Below are 16,552 nucleotides of genomic sequence, written 5' to 3'. Positions count from 1 at the left end.
GCTTACATCACTAAAATTTGATTTACTAAACTGAGATAGAATTCTGCTTCAAATTTAAATGAATTTACTAATTTTTAATCTAATATTGCTAAACTCTAATTAGAACTAATATTAGACTAAATTAATCTTTGGTAGTTCAAACCAGTGTGAGTGTGTTATTGCAGCCTTTCATAATAAAATGTGAATTCTAGTATTATTACCAGAAGTGGTGGAACAAGTAGTCAGATCTTTTACTAAAGTAAAAGTAGCAAAACCAGAGTGCAGAAATACTGCACTCATTCCTACACCTAACCAACCAAACCAGCGTAGGAAACAAGCCAATCAGAGGCAGAGTTGGCAGGTCCTGACTTTGCTCTCCTGGGAAAAAAAAGGTATCTGTAGCCTTATGTGAAATAGACATTTACTTGTAACAGAGTATTACACACTGTGGTATTAGTACTTCCACTTAAGTAAAACATCTACGTACTTCTTCCAGCTAGGTATATAATAGGACCTCAACTTGTATCAGTCAACCAAAATTATCAGCCTAATATTGACCTATCCCAGCTATATCGGTCTATATCAATATCACCATAATGTTATTGGAGATGGGCAGATATGAAAACATTCTGTTTTTAACAGAACATAAAGCAGACTGTTTTTATGTATTAGTTTTATAAGCAGTGTTCTGTGTATATTTGATCTTTTTTTTGGTTAAATATATACATATATTTTGCTGTAACATTTGGTTAATAGTTATGTCCCTGTTAACAAACAATGTGAAATTATAATGAATAATGTTTAATAATTATTAATAATGCTATAACTGGCATTGTTTGAGATGTAACAATAAAACAGATATAATCAGATAATCAAATAATCAGAATGTTTAATTACAATTAACTGTTTTTGTCTCTTATCAGCTATGATACAAAATATTAATTTTATTTTATATTGCACAAACTAATGATAAAATAACCTAAATTATAGCATTACTAATATGTCATTAATACTACTTACCATAATTTCATTGTTTGTTAAAAGTAAACAACTGTTAATTAAGGTCAATTAAGTCTTAATTCACTATTTATTAATGATGGTTATCATTAAGTGTCATCAAGTAGGTTAAATGCGGATGTTTTTAAGTATCATTGACTGATACATTCTTGGGGGACCCTCGGCCCATCCACCTGGTACCAACACCTGCAGGTGAGAGAGCAGTCAGGATGTTGTTGTTGATCCGGATCCGGATCCGCCCAGCAGCCAGGCGTCACAGCACCGACAAGATGGCCGAGAGTACGGGACGAAAGTGAGGGAGGAAACAAAAACACTGGCCAGCTATCCTTGCCGCAGATGCCAGACCTGTAGAGCTGCTGGAGACAAGTTAAAGCAAAGATAAAAGCTCGGTGATCGGTGTGTCCAGGACTCGGTTGTGTGGGAGACATTTTCGGTATGCAGACAGACGGATTGTGCTCGGAGCCAGCTCGCTGACACAACGTTTGTCAGGCTGCTGTCTGCGGTGGCTAGCTAGCTAGCGGGCTAGCCATGTTAGCTAGCTGACAACACCGTTAGCGAGAGAATACGCTTTCAGAAAGTGACAGTCGGGTAATTTTACAATAAATAGTTGTTGCTACTTCTTCGTTTGCTTTGTTGCATTAGCAAAACTCAACCGAGTGGGAAAAATCGGATTAAACGCACCATTTAGCCAGCTGGTTAGCAAACTAACATTGCGGATTTCTTGTTTGCAGCTTCAGAGTTAGCATTAGCAAACGACTGTTAGCTGGCTCAGCTGTTTTGGATGACTTGGGGTTATTCCGACAACCAGCGTGTGTGGAAGGACATTTTTCTCTCCACATAAAAGTATCCGAGACGGTTGTTGGTAGGCCTGTGTAAGCAGGTATCCTGGAGGAGGATTGCTAGCGCCAGCTGCACCGGAGCCGGGGACTGTAAACAGAAGTGAAGCCGAGGAGAGCTCAGCCCTGCGGTGTTGGACGAGGCGCAGATCCAGGCAGCATCACCATGGCCCATTCTCCTGTTCAGGGTAACCTGCCGGGGATGCAGGTAAGCCAAATGTCTGTTGAATTTGTGCCGCAATAAGTAGTTGAGGTCACTGCCAGAACAAAATGTTCACTCTTTGACTCCCTGCTGTGGGTTTGTGCACTGCACACCTTTCCAACTCTCTGCATCCTTCCTGGAATCAAGCACACCTCATAAAATCTCATAATCTCGCCGTCGGAAATTGGAAATATTTCAAAGGTCATGATGCAACCAAGTGTTTTTATTCATCCTGCAATGGGCAGAATGAAATGCATGCCAGGCATGTAAATGATGCCACAATTACCTATAACTTTAAGTGTGGAGCAGCGTAAACACAGATCCATAACAGAAACTGTCATCTGCATGGGACACTAGACAACTTAGCAGGACGTTAATTGACATCCCTGTTATCAGGTACCAAAATTAGCACCAGCTACCAGTCAGATGCTGGTAAAATATTAAAGTGTCTGGTAGATTTACTTCACTCACCAGCTAAAAAGTGGCAGGTAAAATTTAAAACTTCACTAGCCATTTGACTCATAAGTTTTGGACCCTGTCTTCAGAATGAAGTGCATGCCAGGCAGAGCCATGCAACATAGCAAAAACTTAATTTGCATTTTGAGCCAATTCCTGTCAATTACCTGGTTCTCATGGCTGATATAGATAAGATAACCAATATTTTTTTGCACTTCAGTTCATGTAACTTGTAGTTAATGCAACCCTGAAAGCTAAGATACAGTGAGCAAAGATGTAGTCATAACATTTATTAAAGCCTAAAAGATTAATAGATTAGTTGTCAACTATTGAAGTAACTGATAACTATTTTGATAATCATTTAATAATTTTGAGTCATTTTCTCAGAAAAAAGTTAGATATGAATGTTTGTTTTTACTCCTCTATGACAGTTAATTGAATATCTTTAAGTTGTGGACAAAACATTTGAAGGCATCACCTTGGGCTTTGGGAAGCACTGATCAACATTTTTCACATTTTTTGTGGAATCATATTAAATGCTTTGACATCATAGGTCAAATCAGATATCAGCTGTAATGTCATTGTAATGTTAGGGCTGCAACTAACAACTATTTTGTTATTATTTTCTCATTTAAGGTGTCATCCTCAGATGTCATGTTTCGTCCACAACCAAAAGATATTCAGGTTGATGTCATAGAAAAAAACTCACTTTTAAGAAGCTGAAATGAGAGAATTGAAAACAAAAATCCTAAAAAAAAAAAAAAAAAGAACAATTGAATGATTTTCAAATGACTTGCAATTAATTTCATAGTAGATAGCTAATCCATCAATTAACTAATGTTTGCAGCTCTAATCAGAATAAAAAATAAGACTATAAATTTCCATAATTTCTGTCATTATTATTAGTTATTGTCATGTTGACAGCTAGTGTACCACTGAACACTACATCTTCACAACAGAAAGTTATGCATGGAAGACAATTTTCTGATATTTTAACCATGACTTGAAAGCAGTCGAGCTCTGTGGGTCCCCTGTACAAAGAAACTATTATGCACACATGAGCCTTGTTCTTGCCTCTGCTGCTATCTTTAGGATTTTGCCTATAGGGGATAATTGTGTTGGGTAGATAACTAGAGGAGATAACTGTTCCTAATGTAAACTGCCTCATGCACCAGATTAGATTCCCTGTGCAGGCTTGTTAGCAGATTTCTCTGGTTTGGAAGTAAATGCATGCAGATTCACAATCTGGGGGAGGATGTATCAGAGGCAGACAAACTGCTGGGATTTTGGCACCATTAAAGGCTCCAGTCCTTTTAAAAAGATAATAACTCATGCTACCTTGTAAAGATGTTTCTGCTGCCAGTCAGGTGGAGACGGTTCCCAGCCGTTGTTCTTAATTTAAACTGCAGGACACAGAGGAAAGTGAAATCAAAGTTTCAGCTTGTCAGTTGAATTTTTAGCAATATTCTCACATTTCAAAGACTCATTTAATTCATGTGTAAATCTAGCAGTGGAAGTTGTAAATCAGACAGTAAAAGTCAGTAAATGCCTGCAGTATGACTCGAAACTCATGTTCCATTGATCCCTTGATTCCAAACAAAGTATCATATTGTCATCACTTTATGGCTTCTTAATCCATTCTGCATCACACTTCCATTAGCAGAATCACTGTTTAGTTTTTAAAAAATCTCAAAAATCTCTTTCATGGCACCAAAACGATCTCCTACTGTGACATAAGGATCCTTACTTGCGTAAGGTAGCTGCTGCATTTTTAGCTATCTGAAAATGGGAATATTGACCCTTTCTCAACTCCAAAAAGGTCATAAAAGGAAGTTGTTTTTGTCAGCGCCTGCTCTTGTGTTTCCCACATTACAGCCCCTGGAGAGTTAAGTCATTTTAGTTTGCTTCCTGTGGCATTCAAGTAGTTTTCTTTTTCATTTATCGCTCAGATACACATGCTAGTGTGCTACCACAGAAAGGTTGGAAATAGGGCTCGTCATCGGATTCACTGAACGCATTTTCAGCTTTTTTAAACACTTCAAAGGCCCCCATAAGCTTTTTCTTTAGTCTGACCACCCTAACACAGTTTGAAATCATGCAACACTACTGGATTTGTCTCTCCTGTTCTTCTGGCCTCAAGAGGAGTTATAATTATGTCTCAAAGCGCCAACGGTCCTTTTTGGCTGTAAAAGTAATAGGATGTTAGAGATGTTTCATCACTGCATCTAAGCACAAACTGCCTCAGCAACAGCACTGAATATGTCCCAGTTCCAGAGACTCAGTAAAGAGGGTGCAACTATAGGTGACATAGGGGGAAACTTTCAACAGAAAAAGTCAGGGCAGAGAGGAAGAAACAATCCAAAGTAAGGCTTAATTTCATGAAGGAAGATGACAACAGTGCTAGTTTTAATGTCTGTAAAATGATAATTTCAGTGGAGGCTGGGAACATTAGCAACATGCTGAAACATCTTTCTGTGCAACATGGGCTTAAATCCCAGGAATGCCATGTATTTGACACTCTATGTATGAGTGCCACTGCTTCTCAAACGAGCAGCACATCCATTATTGAGGGTAAATATCATATGTTACAGTAACATAAGTGCCACGCAGGCAGGCAAAATTGATTTAGTTTTTCTTTGACTAAGAAAACCTAAATGAAAACGCTGTGAAATGCTGAGACACCCTTTTTTTTCCACACAGAAATTGATCAGTAAGTAAGTGAAGGGTTAACGAATTGTACCAATAAATGAGGGTCGATAAATGGCATTGGTATCAAGAAAATCTTATCAACTCCTGTTGAGTCCACAGTAGAGCTGCAACAATTAGTGCAAACTGGGGCTGGGTGATATGGACAGAATAAAATGTCACCATATTTTTGGCCAAATATTGTAGGGATGACTGTTGGTACTCACATAAAATTAACACTAGGTATGATAATCATTAATCAATGGTTGATTAATTGGTCATTGAGAATTTGATTGCTCACAAAAATTTACTCAGTCTACTATCAAATTAAGATCTGAATTATAGCAATTCGATTATTTGTATGAGCACGCTCCACATGTAATCTGATATTCAATTATATCTTAATTTGTAGACCTCAACCCCTTATACATTTCATAGGCTATATAATGCTGTGCTGAGAATATCCAATTTTTGCTGTGGCAATAAAGCTTTGACTGATGGGGAAAAAACGCATTTGGTATAGTTTTGTTTATGCAAATACGATCTTGTAGTTACAATTCATTGATTAAAGAACATGCTTACAATTTGCAACCCTAATTAACACAAAAATATTTTTGATAAATAATCATCACTAGTGTGGATATAAAAACTAAGTGTTTAGAGGCAAATAATAGAACAGTTCAGAAAGTTTAAAACCAGGAAAATACAACACTTAAGCCATATCACGATATAACGATATCCAAAAGAAGATGATAGAAGAAAAAGATATCTATTGTTACATCACAAGATTGACAGTGATCTATTGTCCATTTAAAAAAAAGGTGCAGCAGGGTATATTTAAAAGACAAAAAAATTTATTTTAGGCACATTTTGTGTAATTTAAATTCTTTTCAACCTGCATGTTATCCAATTGTTACACTCTCCCTTTCATTCTCCTGTGTCTTTCTTTCTGTGTACACAAACACAAGGTGTTACAATGAATGAATTAATATATCCTGTAAGAATGGCACCCTGCTGGTGTTTCCTATTTACTCCCCAACATTCAGTTCTTTTCAAACACTCCTTTTTCTTTCTGTCTTTTTTTTCTTTCTTTAAATCCACCTCCCCTTTCCTCCCGCGCTTTGTTCTCCCTCCCATCACCGCCAGAATGCCAAAGCTGACCCAGAGGAACTGTTCACCAAGCTGGAGCGCATTGGCAAGGGTTCCTTTGGCGAGGTGTTCAAAGGCATCGACAATCGCACCCAAAAAGTTGTGGCCATCAAGATCATAGACCTGGAGGAGGCGGAGGACGAGATCGAAGACATTCAGCAGGAGATCACAGTGCTGAGCCAGTGTGACAGCCCCTTTGTCACCAAGTACTATGGCTCATATCTGAAGGTTTGTTAGACACATAATATCACACGACATGGTTATAGTCACCATTATATATTATTAAGAGTTCTTAGTTTGTTATTTTCCATCGGTTTCTTCCAAAAATCAAACCTCTAAGTGAGCGAATGGGATGAGACATAAAAGGATTGCTCTTCTTCTACCCACTTTTTCTCTGAATAATCCTAAATTAAAAAGGGATTAGCCTCAGATGACTTCAGACACCCACCTTATTAGTGTCTTCATGACTTGTTTAGGAGTGCACCTGCTCTGATAAGCCAGTAACCACCTTCATAAACCATCTGTGAAAAGCACCACAGTACTTAACAACCCCTGTCTTTCTTTCTTTCTCTGCCTCCACTCTTCCAGGACACTAAGTTATGGATAATCATGGAGTATTTAGGTGGAGGCTCTGCATTAGATTTGGTAAGTAAATATGTGCGTCATGTTTTTGTTGCACTGAGCTCCATACTGTCTCCCTGATCAGTCACAAAGATTATTACATACCAGTGTTTCCCCAGGAAATTGGTGAGCAGAGGCGGTTCCACTTCCTTCCGACATCTTCGATTCTATGAAAAAACAGAAATTACAATAATATTATTTGATTCAGCTGTTATCAAGATTTTGATATTTTGACTGTAACAAAAAAGGGGGGACAATGCAACACAATTATTTCAACATCTCAAGCAGCAGCACTAAGTTGATTATGAAGAGAGCCAAAAATCCAGCAAGGGGAGCTCAACAGCTACTGTGGGATCTAAACCAAAATCATTTTTCAGCATTTTGTCATATTGTCAAGAATATTGTTATCACAGAATACCCTATGTAATATAATACTGTTACATTATTTTAGGGTCATATTCCCCACCCCTAATAGCACTCTGTGTGAATGTTAAAATCAGTTTTATAGGATAAAGCTGGCAATGTTTTTTTTTTCTTTTTAATTGTCAACAAATCCCACAAAAAGACCAAAACCAACAAATGCATTAGGCTGGGAAAGTAGGGAAGTAGTGACAGACATGCTCTAAGCTCCAAGTCCACTGTTTTTTGCCAAATGCATAAATCTTAAAATAAAACACTCACTAATATAATGTACTACTATAAACTATAAATAGTTTCATGTTTAACAAAAGTCTCAGTAATTTACTAAAACAGCTGGCCACTGTCATTTTTATGAAATGCTGCTCAAACTGGAAGAAATAGTGCATTAGCTGGGGACTATTTTTAGCTACGGATTAATCCGCATTTGGTGCTCCAGTGAGTATTTTTGGCAGCAGGACGGTGTATGTGGGATCAAGTGTGTGTGTCTCTGTGTGTGTGTGTGTGTGTGTGTGTTTATGCTAATGAAGGAACATGTCACCCAGTGTACCAGTGTGACGTGTTTTTAATAGTTCTTAGACTAATATGGAGCTCTGTGGCACAGAGGAATAAGATTTATCAGGTTTTGGACGCACATAATCCTTGTCAGTAGGATACATTCACTGTTGGTTTGTTGGTGTTAAGAAGAGTATATCTCAAGACTTATCATTTAAAGTAATTTTAGGTGAACTGCTCTAAAATCTGACTCAAAGTCGTGTTTTTGGCTGTAGATAAGTTACTCACTGCTACTCCTGTAGAATTAATAATCATCCCCCCTGAGGCTCAGCTGATAGTTGATTGTTTTTGTTTGTTTCTCTTGTAAAGATGGAGCCTGGAGCTCTGGACGAGACCCAGATTGCCACGATCCTGAGAGAGATCCTCAAGGGCCTGGAGTACCTGCACTCTGAGAAGAAGATCCACCGAGATATCAAAGGTAGCTGACCAACTGAGAGTGCTGCTATTAGAGGACGCAGGTTTCAGCTGACTAAATGGCATCAGTGAGCACACACAAATATCACATAGCACGTTAATGGTATTGACGTCCACTTACGGTTTCATTCATTATATAGTTTGTATTTCATCGGGGGAATTGAGATGAACGCTGCGGTGGTGCTCTAAAAGGCTTCTGACAGTTGTTCCCTCTTTATTAAATAAATTGGTGATGCAGATAAATGGCATTGACATTCATTCATTCCTCTGCAGCTGCCAACGTGCTGCTGTCCGAGCAAGGAGAGGTGAAGCTGGCAGATTTTGGTGTGGCGGGACAGCTCACCGACACTCAGATCAAACGGAACACCTTTGTTGGCACGCCCTTCTGGATGGCCCCTGAGGTCATCAAACAGTCGGCCTATGACTCGAAGGTAAGGTTGGAAACATTGTGCTACCTTTGCCCTTTGCACTCACAATATATTTGATCACAGTCATCTCACTACACTGACCTGCATTCCTCTGTCAGAATAACACTTTGAAACAGTATTAAAGACCAGTACTATCAGACTCCACCCTGTTCAAGTTGTGAACATCAGTGTTGTTCACACTACAGTGACAGAAAACAGGAAACTGTATACCATATTTCTACTGGCACAATCTAAACACATAACACTTTTTTCTAAGAAAAATATAACACTGCTAGTACAGTACACTTTAAATTAGGTCATCCAAGTTAACAATGAAAATACAGAGAGAGTGGGTCTCTTTATTTGAAGCTTTTTTTTTAAAGCACAGCAAACCACCCTTCAACTCTCAATGGACAACTACTATCTGGAAAGTGAGGGTCACATGACTGACTAGTCTAGCTAAGCTAGCACTACCACTAGCAAGCTAATCTGTTTGTGTGTTTCCTGCCTGTTATTATGAGCCGTGTGAGCTGTTATTACAGTGTTATGTGGGGCCGAAAACTTCATTTTTTATGCTATAACGGATAATTTCAGTAAGAACTGACTTATTTATTGTTTGTTGTGACCCGGGGGAAAACTGGGAGAGGGCAGTGATTATCAAGTATGGTTGTGTTACGCACTTTTTCACTACCTTTTCCTACAGTACAAGTAGACGGGCTAGCAAGCCAACTGAAAAGGTTGTAGAGGTCCCTCAGTGCCTTCCTCAGTCATTTTTGTTTAAGTCATGACCTCCGTGCACAACATTCCCATTACCTGCTTTTAATAGTTTATGTATTCAATATCTGGCAAGTATTCAGCTGGCTAATGACAGGTGTTTTGTATCAAGATGTCTCTTGAGATCACTTGGCATCATTGCCACATTTGACAGTTTTTTTTTCTCTCCAGATGAGGGATGCAGCTGTGGGACACCACAGCAACCACAATCTACAAAATCTCAGAAGCCAAGTCGCTTTTATTTTACAGACACTTTTCAGTCCTTCTGTCACCTTAAAGGGTTGTTGAGGGCTGAGATGTATCAGTATTTCTTTGAGCTTCTAACTGCTCTGCACCTAGAAAGTATGTCGCGTTGCTATGAAAATCAGCAGCTGTGTGCTGTCGTCATCAATCTTGGCTGCTGCATAATTAATATTTTTTATACAGTGATTTTGATGTTTGTTGCTCATTTCTCCCCACCATAATAAAAAATGTAGAAATAAATCTTGCAGCAACATAGGATCACTTTTAAAGGCTTCATACTGTTCAACTGATCTACAAATGGTGATAATGCACCATAAAATGCAGCAAGGTGCCAGCAAAGCCAGGGAAGGAGACTGCTAGCTATTAAACATGGATGGAACAATATAGTTTGTTTGGAAGAAAATTCCACAGGGTACCTTTAAGGCACTCAGGGCCTTGTAGCACTCGCTTTGGGAACCACTGAGTTCAGTATGCACTTCTCTGTTGAGGTGCACTCATTTCTGGCAACCTATGACTGACTTTTAGTCTGAAGTCAGTCTAGTTTTTGGCTGCTTTCCTGCACTTATAGTTATTTTGAGCACAGTTTTTGGCCACTGCACCCACCTCTGGTGAAAGGTCACGGACTTCTACAGAGGTTGTGCAGAGATTCATTTGTTACAGTAAATGCATCTCAACAGAATATGTTTTTTAGGAGACTAAAATTAAAAAGCCATATAGATGAAGGCTTAGGAAGGTCATACAGGGACAAGCTGTATGCAAACTAAGTGGTGGATTACTATTTGGAACCCAGAGGTGGAATATTACTGGCTGATTGTTGGTAAGCTTGTATATTTTGAATGAATATCATTAATGCTAAGTTTTTTCTCTGTCTCTTTGTGTGTTCCAGGCTGACATCTGGTCTCTGGGCATCACAGCCATCGAGCTGGCGAAAGGTGAGCCACCCCACTCAGAGCTTCATCCCATGAAGGTTTTATTCCTCATCCCAAAGAACAACCCACCCACGCTGGAGGGCAACTACAGCAAACCGCTCAAGGAGTTTGTCGAGGCCTGCCTCAACAAAGAGCCCAGTTTTGTAAGTAGTCTGTCGCATTTAAGGATTTGAGTTTAGTCTGTATGGACAGCTCAGAGTTTTCAGTGTGTTTCTCCTGACTGCATTATTTCCACAGAGGCCAACTGCCAAAGAGCTGCTGAAGCATAAGCTGATCGTTCGCCATGCGAAAAAGACCTCCTACCTGACTGAGCTGGTGGACAAGTACAAGAGGTGGAAGGCAGAGCAGTCTAGAACAACAGAGTCCAGTTCGGATGAGTCTGACTCGTAAGTCTGATACCATCCTCCTCACTTTAGAGGTTTGATTATTTTTTTTGGCGTGGTGTCCTGTGTAAATACACCAGTATTTTCTTTATATTGCTTCTCTTTTTGTTTTAAGTTTATGCTGTTATACCTGCAGCTTAAAGTAAATTTGACATGAATCCATCCAGCTGAAGGAGAGAATCATCCTCTATGCAGCTTCCCTCCCACATTTGTTATGATGAGCTTTAAGCACTTAACATGCGTGCCTTCATTACTCATCCTGATAGATGTCTAAAGCCGGTTTAATATCTGTCCTATCAGAGAGCAGGATGGCCAGGCATCGGGCGGGAACGACTTTGGCAGCGACGACTGGATCTTCACCATCCGGGAGAAGGACCCCAAGAAGCTGCAGAATGGGGAGGGCCAGTCGGGGGCAACAGACCAGGTACGACACATCACAGCTTCAGAAAACAGATTATTCTTCAGGCTCTCAGCTCCTGTCTGATCTCTGAGCTAACAACTTTGCAAATAATGTGCACCATTTCACAAGAACTAACCCTAACAGAACTAATGTGATGATGGCGTGGTGTTATTTGGGGAAATATGCAAGCTGGGCAGATCTAGAAAGATTCCCCCTAAGGTGAAGCTGCACGACTTAAATTTTGCTCCCACTCCCCTCGTTCTAATGTCTCTTGTCTCTTTCCACAGACAAAAGACATTCCAAAGAGGCCTTATTCACAGAGCCTGGCCACAGTCATCTCTCCTGCATTAGCTGAGGTAAGGACCTCCATCTGGATAACCACAAATTACACTCTTTACACTCATGCCTACATAGAAGAGAACTTTGTGCCCAAAATGTACCCTTCAGGTGCTTTCACACCTAAGGAACTTTGGTGCAAAATATGCTCAGATGAGATCCTGAGGCCAGTTGCACAAGACACAAAAGACACTTAAGGGACAGTTCACATCAAAATCAACATATATTTCTTTTGGCCTGCAGTGCCATTTATCCATCTAGATTGTTTTGTTTTGGGTTTCTGAGTTTTGGAGATACCAGCCATGGTGATGTCTTCCTCCTCTCAAATATAATGGAACTAAATGGCACTTGACTTGTAGTGCGCCAAGAAAATACATTTGAAAAATTGCTCACAACAAGGTCTGTGGATTATCTTGAGTAACTGAGTCATGATTTCTGTTGAATTTTTCAAATGTACTTTCTCGTGCTTTGCGCCTCACGAGCCGAGAGAAGGCAGATGGCCGATATCTCCAGAACTGAGCAGCTCACACCAAAACATTCTAGGTGGACAAATAGCACTCCAAGACCAAAAGAAAAAGATGTATTTCTGATTTTGGGATGAATTGTCCCTTTTTAAAGGCTTAATTTTTCCAAAGATGAGAGATTTACTCAAGAGGGTTCCTTAGTTGAGGGAAAAAAAGGTTTTTACTGCATTGAAAAAGATTTTTCTGTAGTAAAATTCACCAGTATTGACTCACCACAAGCACTGAATTCTGGGACATTCCAATATTGAACTTTTTAACAAAACAAATATTGAAAAAAATACTGACATTTTGGTATACTGTGCAACACTTGAGTAAGTTAAACAAAGACCCATCACTTTCCCTTTTCAGTGTAACTCTAACATAACCCTGTACCTGACTGCTTGCTATGTTAGTGAGGAAGCTACCAGCTATAGTTTGTCAGTACAATCCATTATGTAGCAGGTGGAAAGGTAAGCCTTGTTTTGATCCGCTTCTGTTTGCCCTGTTTACTGCATTACACTGTTAATACAAACTCAAGACATTATGTTTCCATTTCAAATAAAACATTCTGTGGTGTTTCAGTTTTACAGAATCCCTTGATTTCTTAACAGGTCTTTTATTGTGGCACATTTACACACACATACTTGAAACGCTCTAATTCATGGCTGTTGTTATGTTCCACTCAGGAGTGGCTGAGTCATGCGTGACACCTAGTGGTAAAATGTCTGTATTTCTGGTCCAACATTTGGCTTAATATCAAACTCAGGGTGTCTTGCAACCAATTTTATTAATCATATTTATTTAACAGTCTAACCAAATGTGTGCCTCCTCACCTTTCTCCTCTGTCCCAGCTCAAGGCAAGACAGGAGCAGGTGAACGGGAACCCCATGGTCCTGGATGAGCTGAGAGAGGCCATCCTGCTGGCTGAGGAGGCCTATCCTGGCATTTCCGATTCCCTCGTGGCTCACATGGTCCACAGGCTCCAGAGGTAACACCTGACACAAAACAGAATCCTTAACCACGTTGCATTTTTTTCACGTGCCTGATGATAATCTATTGTTCTTATTTTCTCTGTCTTGCAGTTTCTCCACAAGCAGGACGTCCTCCTCCTCCCCCTAGTAAATGGCTCTCTGCCCCAGCCCTGCTCTCCCAGGCCCCCACCCCCCCAACACCACAGCCAGGTCAGAGGGTTAAAAGCCAGGGGTCAAGTCATTCAATACCAGCTGACCAAGTTTGACCTCCCGTGTCGGGGGGTGGGCTAATCTAGCCTGTAAAAATTACTGAACTCCAAAGTGGAGGACAACGGAGAGACTCTGGAGAGCTTCTTACAGCCACTTATGAGAGGAGAAGTTCGGGGGAGCAGCAGAACCCGTGGAATCGGCTGTGATGGGACAAAGTCAGAGCAACAGCCAAGTCAGACTCTGAGACTTCTCCCGCCTCACACCGTGGAGTTGGAGCCGAAACCCCCCCCCCCCACCCCAAAAAAATCTAAGACAAGACTTCAGTCCCCCTCTTAATGCAGGCGTCATATCCCCAGAACCTCTGAAAGCATGCTTGATGAACCTGCAGGGATATTATCTTAGTGTGCAAGCTGCGTGTGTGGGCACCTGCGAGCGTGTTTGTGTGTGTGTGCACGTGTGCTCTCGCGGTATGTAAGACTCCCTGTTAAGGCAAATTGCAGCATTCTTAATGAAACCTCAGGTAAAGTGCTTTAAGTGGACTTTGTCCTCCGAGGCAGTGGGAGGAGGAAGAGGCGGAGGAAGGGGAGGGAGGGGTCGCCATGCTGTACATGATAACGAGTCGTCATTTGCGGGAAATGAATCACTGTGTACAAAATGGTCATGCGCATTTTGTAGATATTGATAATGTTAAAAAGTAGATATTTAAAGATTTCAAAAAGTTACTCCAACAGAAAGAACAGAAAATGCCTTGCCTTTTTGAGATACACGCATCTACGTTCTGGCATTTCATCGAGAGATTTAGTTTGTTTTCTTTTACTCGTCAGTGAGTGAAATTCAGTATTCATCAGTGTTTTCTTACTAAGTTACTGAGCTCCAATCTTCCATTTCAATCACCTGCTGAATCATCGAACTAACTCTGATACTAAGCTTACTTTGTTTAGAGGCAGAAGCTTTTCTTTTTGTTTTTGTAGTCAGGGGGCGAATCTCCTCCCTGTACTTATGTTTAGACAATTTAAGTCAGTTTTGAAATTGTTTAGGTCAAGAATGAAGGTAGATCTGTAATAATATCAAGTGGAGCCGAGGACAATTACAAGGGGGAACCACTATGTGCGGCTGAATGCTGTTATCATGTGAAGTATTATTTTTCCTTGGCTTGTAATTTATCCTTAGTGTTACTTAAAAACTAAAGTGGAGGCAAGGAACAACAGGCAAGGACCATTGTAGGCAATCGCATCATGACACTCGCTCATGGCCAAACTAAACCGTAGATCAGGACGAGCCAAGCTGCAAGAAATCAACGTCATCTTTCTTTCCTCACTCCAGACATTTCTGTTTTCACTTTCACACCACGCTAGAAGTGCCATGTCCTGTTTTATGCTTTCACCAGATGTTTGTAGTATGATTTGCACCTTTTTTGTTTTTTAAAAAAATTTCGGATCAGTTTTTTTGCACTTTGAAAGTGTGTCGAGTATTTAAAGAAACCTGTAAGAGGAAAAAAAAAAAACAAAATGAAAAAAGTTGCTAATAGCCATGTTTTACTATATATGTTTACTTAAGAGTTCCAGAATTTACTACTGTGCTAATGCAGCAATAATGTTGAGGAGTTGCATCAAGACGCACTTGTCAACACAGGGATTGAAAGAAATTAAGAAATATCTGATATTTTTATAACTGCAAAGAGTTAAGTATGGAAATATGGAATGCTTTATGGATATGGGCACCTGCCTCTGGCAAAAAAATATCTATACCTTACAGAAAAACATATGCTACGGAAATAACTACAAAATGTGTACATTTGGTCTCCTTTATCATAGCTGACAGTTTATAGTACTGTATATAATCTTTGCTTGTGTCATTTGAGAATTCCCAAGTTAAATGTAAGCTCCTTGTAAGCTTTCAAAGTGACATGAGAAATAAAGATCTAATGCTAACTGAAACTTTGTGTCGTGCATGGATCATTTTCTGGGGTTAGATGTGTATAGAGCAGATATAATTATGTTACATTATCAATACATGGTGAAATGTGGTACAAGTTGGGTGAGCAGTCTTTTAGAAGTGATAGTGCTCTTTAACCTAATGTACCCTTAAACTGTTAAATCCTTCACTCAGTCAGGCAAAAAGCAGCTACTTAGCTGATAGACCCAGCCCTTATATCCAGTGTTGCTACTGTTCAGACCACCTTTATAAGAAGCAACTAACAACTTATTTAGACCATCATAGAAAAGGTAAGAAATATATTCAATTATATTATACCACCATGGTTTATGTTTATGACTCATTTCAACATTTCAGTGATTGCATGATGGAAGAGGTTTCAGCTAAAATAAAACGGAAATGCAGTTGTATATATATATATATTTATATATAATACCCCTAGGATATTGTCTGTTTATTAACTGGCCCCTGTCCCCCTGTCATTTTGCAAAAGTAGCCCCCAGGAAAAGCAAGTGAAGTATCCCTCAAACCCGGTCTCTAAACCTGGAACCTGCCTGTAATTATAAATAAAGTGCGCCCTCTTGTGGTTTAACGTTAGCTAGCAAATGGTGGCAGCACAGGACAGGATGTTTTGTTTTTGTTGTTTTCTAAATAGTCATGACAGCGCGACAAAGTGGCCTGCAAACAAACAAACAAGCACTCATGTTCTCAAAGTATCCAGGACGTCAATCTAATCAAGCTAGCAGCAAGCTAACGTTAGATAGCTGAGCTAGCTAAACATGTTTGGTAATAGTTAACAAGCGCTGACATTAACTTTCATATTACAAAATGACTCACCTAACCAGGCGTTTTCAGGAGCCTCATTAAGTGTGACGTTGTCGATACAGGAGTCCTTATTTTGATAATATAGGCGTTATATTTTTGTCTTTTGTTTGGTCCTTGTGTGAAGTTATAACGGCTAAAGGAAATAACAAATGGGACCGTATGCTGCAAGTGAGTACTGTCATCTGAGTCCGAGCGCACCTGGGTCTGTTAACTCATCATGTAGTGCAACATCTGTGAACAACTAGCTGTATATTTAGCTACAGTTACTAACATGGCGTGGAGGTGGTTTGGATTACAGTTCTTTT

The 16,552-nt window shown here is 39.8% G+C and overlaps 1 protein-coding gene across 1 annotated transcript; it reads left to right on the top strand.

Annotated features, from left to right (window-relative positions):
• The first annotated feature begins 1,233 nt into the window (after window positions 1–1,233).
• On the top strand, window positions 1,234–15,424 carry stk24b (serine/threonine kinase 24b (STE20 homolog, yeast)). Its single transcript, XM_084713442.1, has 11 exons — window positions 1,234–2,040; window positions 6,322–6,552; window positions 6,913–6,969; window positions 8,227–8,335; window positions 8,605–8,762; window positions 10,642–10,827; window positions 10,922–11,070; window positions 11,368–11,491; window positions 11,755–11,823; window positions 13,158–13,294; window positions 13,389–15,424. Exons 1-11 carry the CDS (start codon window positions 1,999–2,001, stop codon window positions 13,423–13,425), a joined length of 1,299 nt encoding a protein of 432 aa, XP_084569568.1. The 5' UTR covers window positions 1,234–1,998; the 3' UTR covers window positions 13,426–15,424.
• Window positions 15,425–16,552: the final 1,128 nt, after the last annotated feature.

The sequence above is a fragment of the Lutjanus erythropterus genome, chromosome 24 (assembly GCF_056507025.1).
Source record: "Lutjanus erythropterus isolate fLutEry1 chromosome 24, fLutEry1.hap2, whole genome shotgun sequence".
In the NCBI taxonomy this organism is placed as follows: Eukaryota; Metazoa; Chordata; class Actinopteri; order Lutjaniformes; family Lutjanidae; genus Lutjanus; species Lutjanus erythropterus.
The sequence above is the reverse complement of the archived record's forward strand: the minus strand, read 5'-3'. Positions and strand labels throughout refer to the sequence as shown.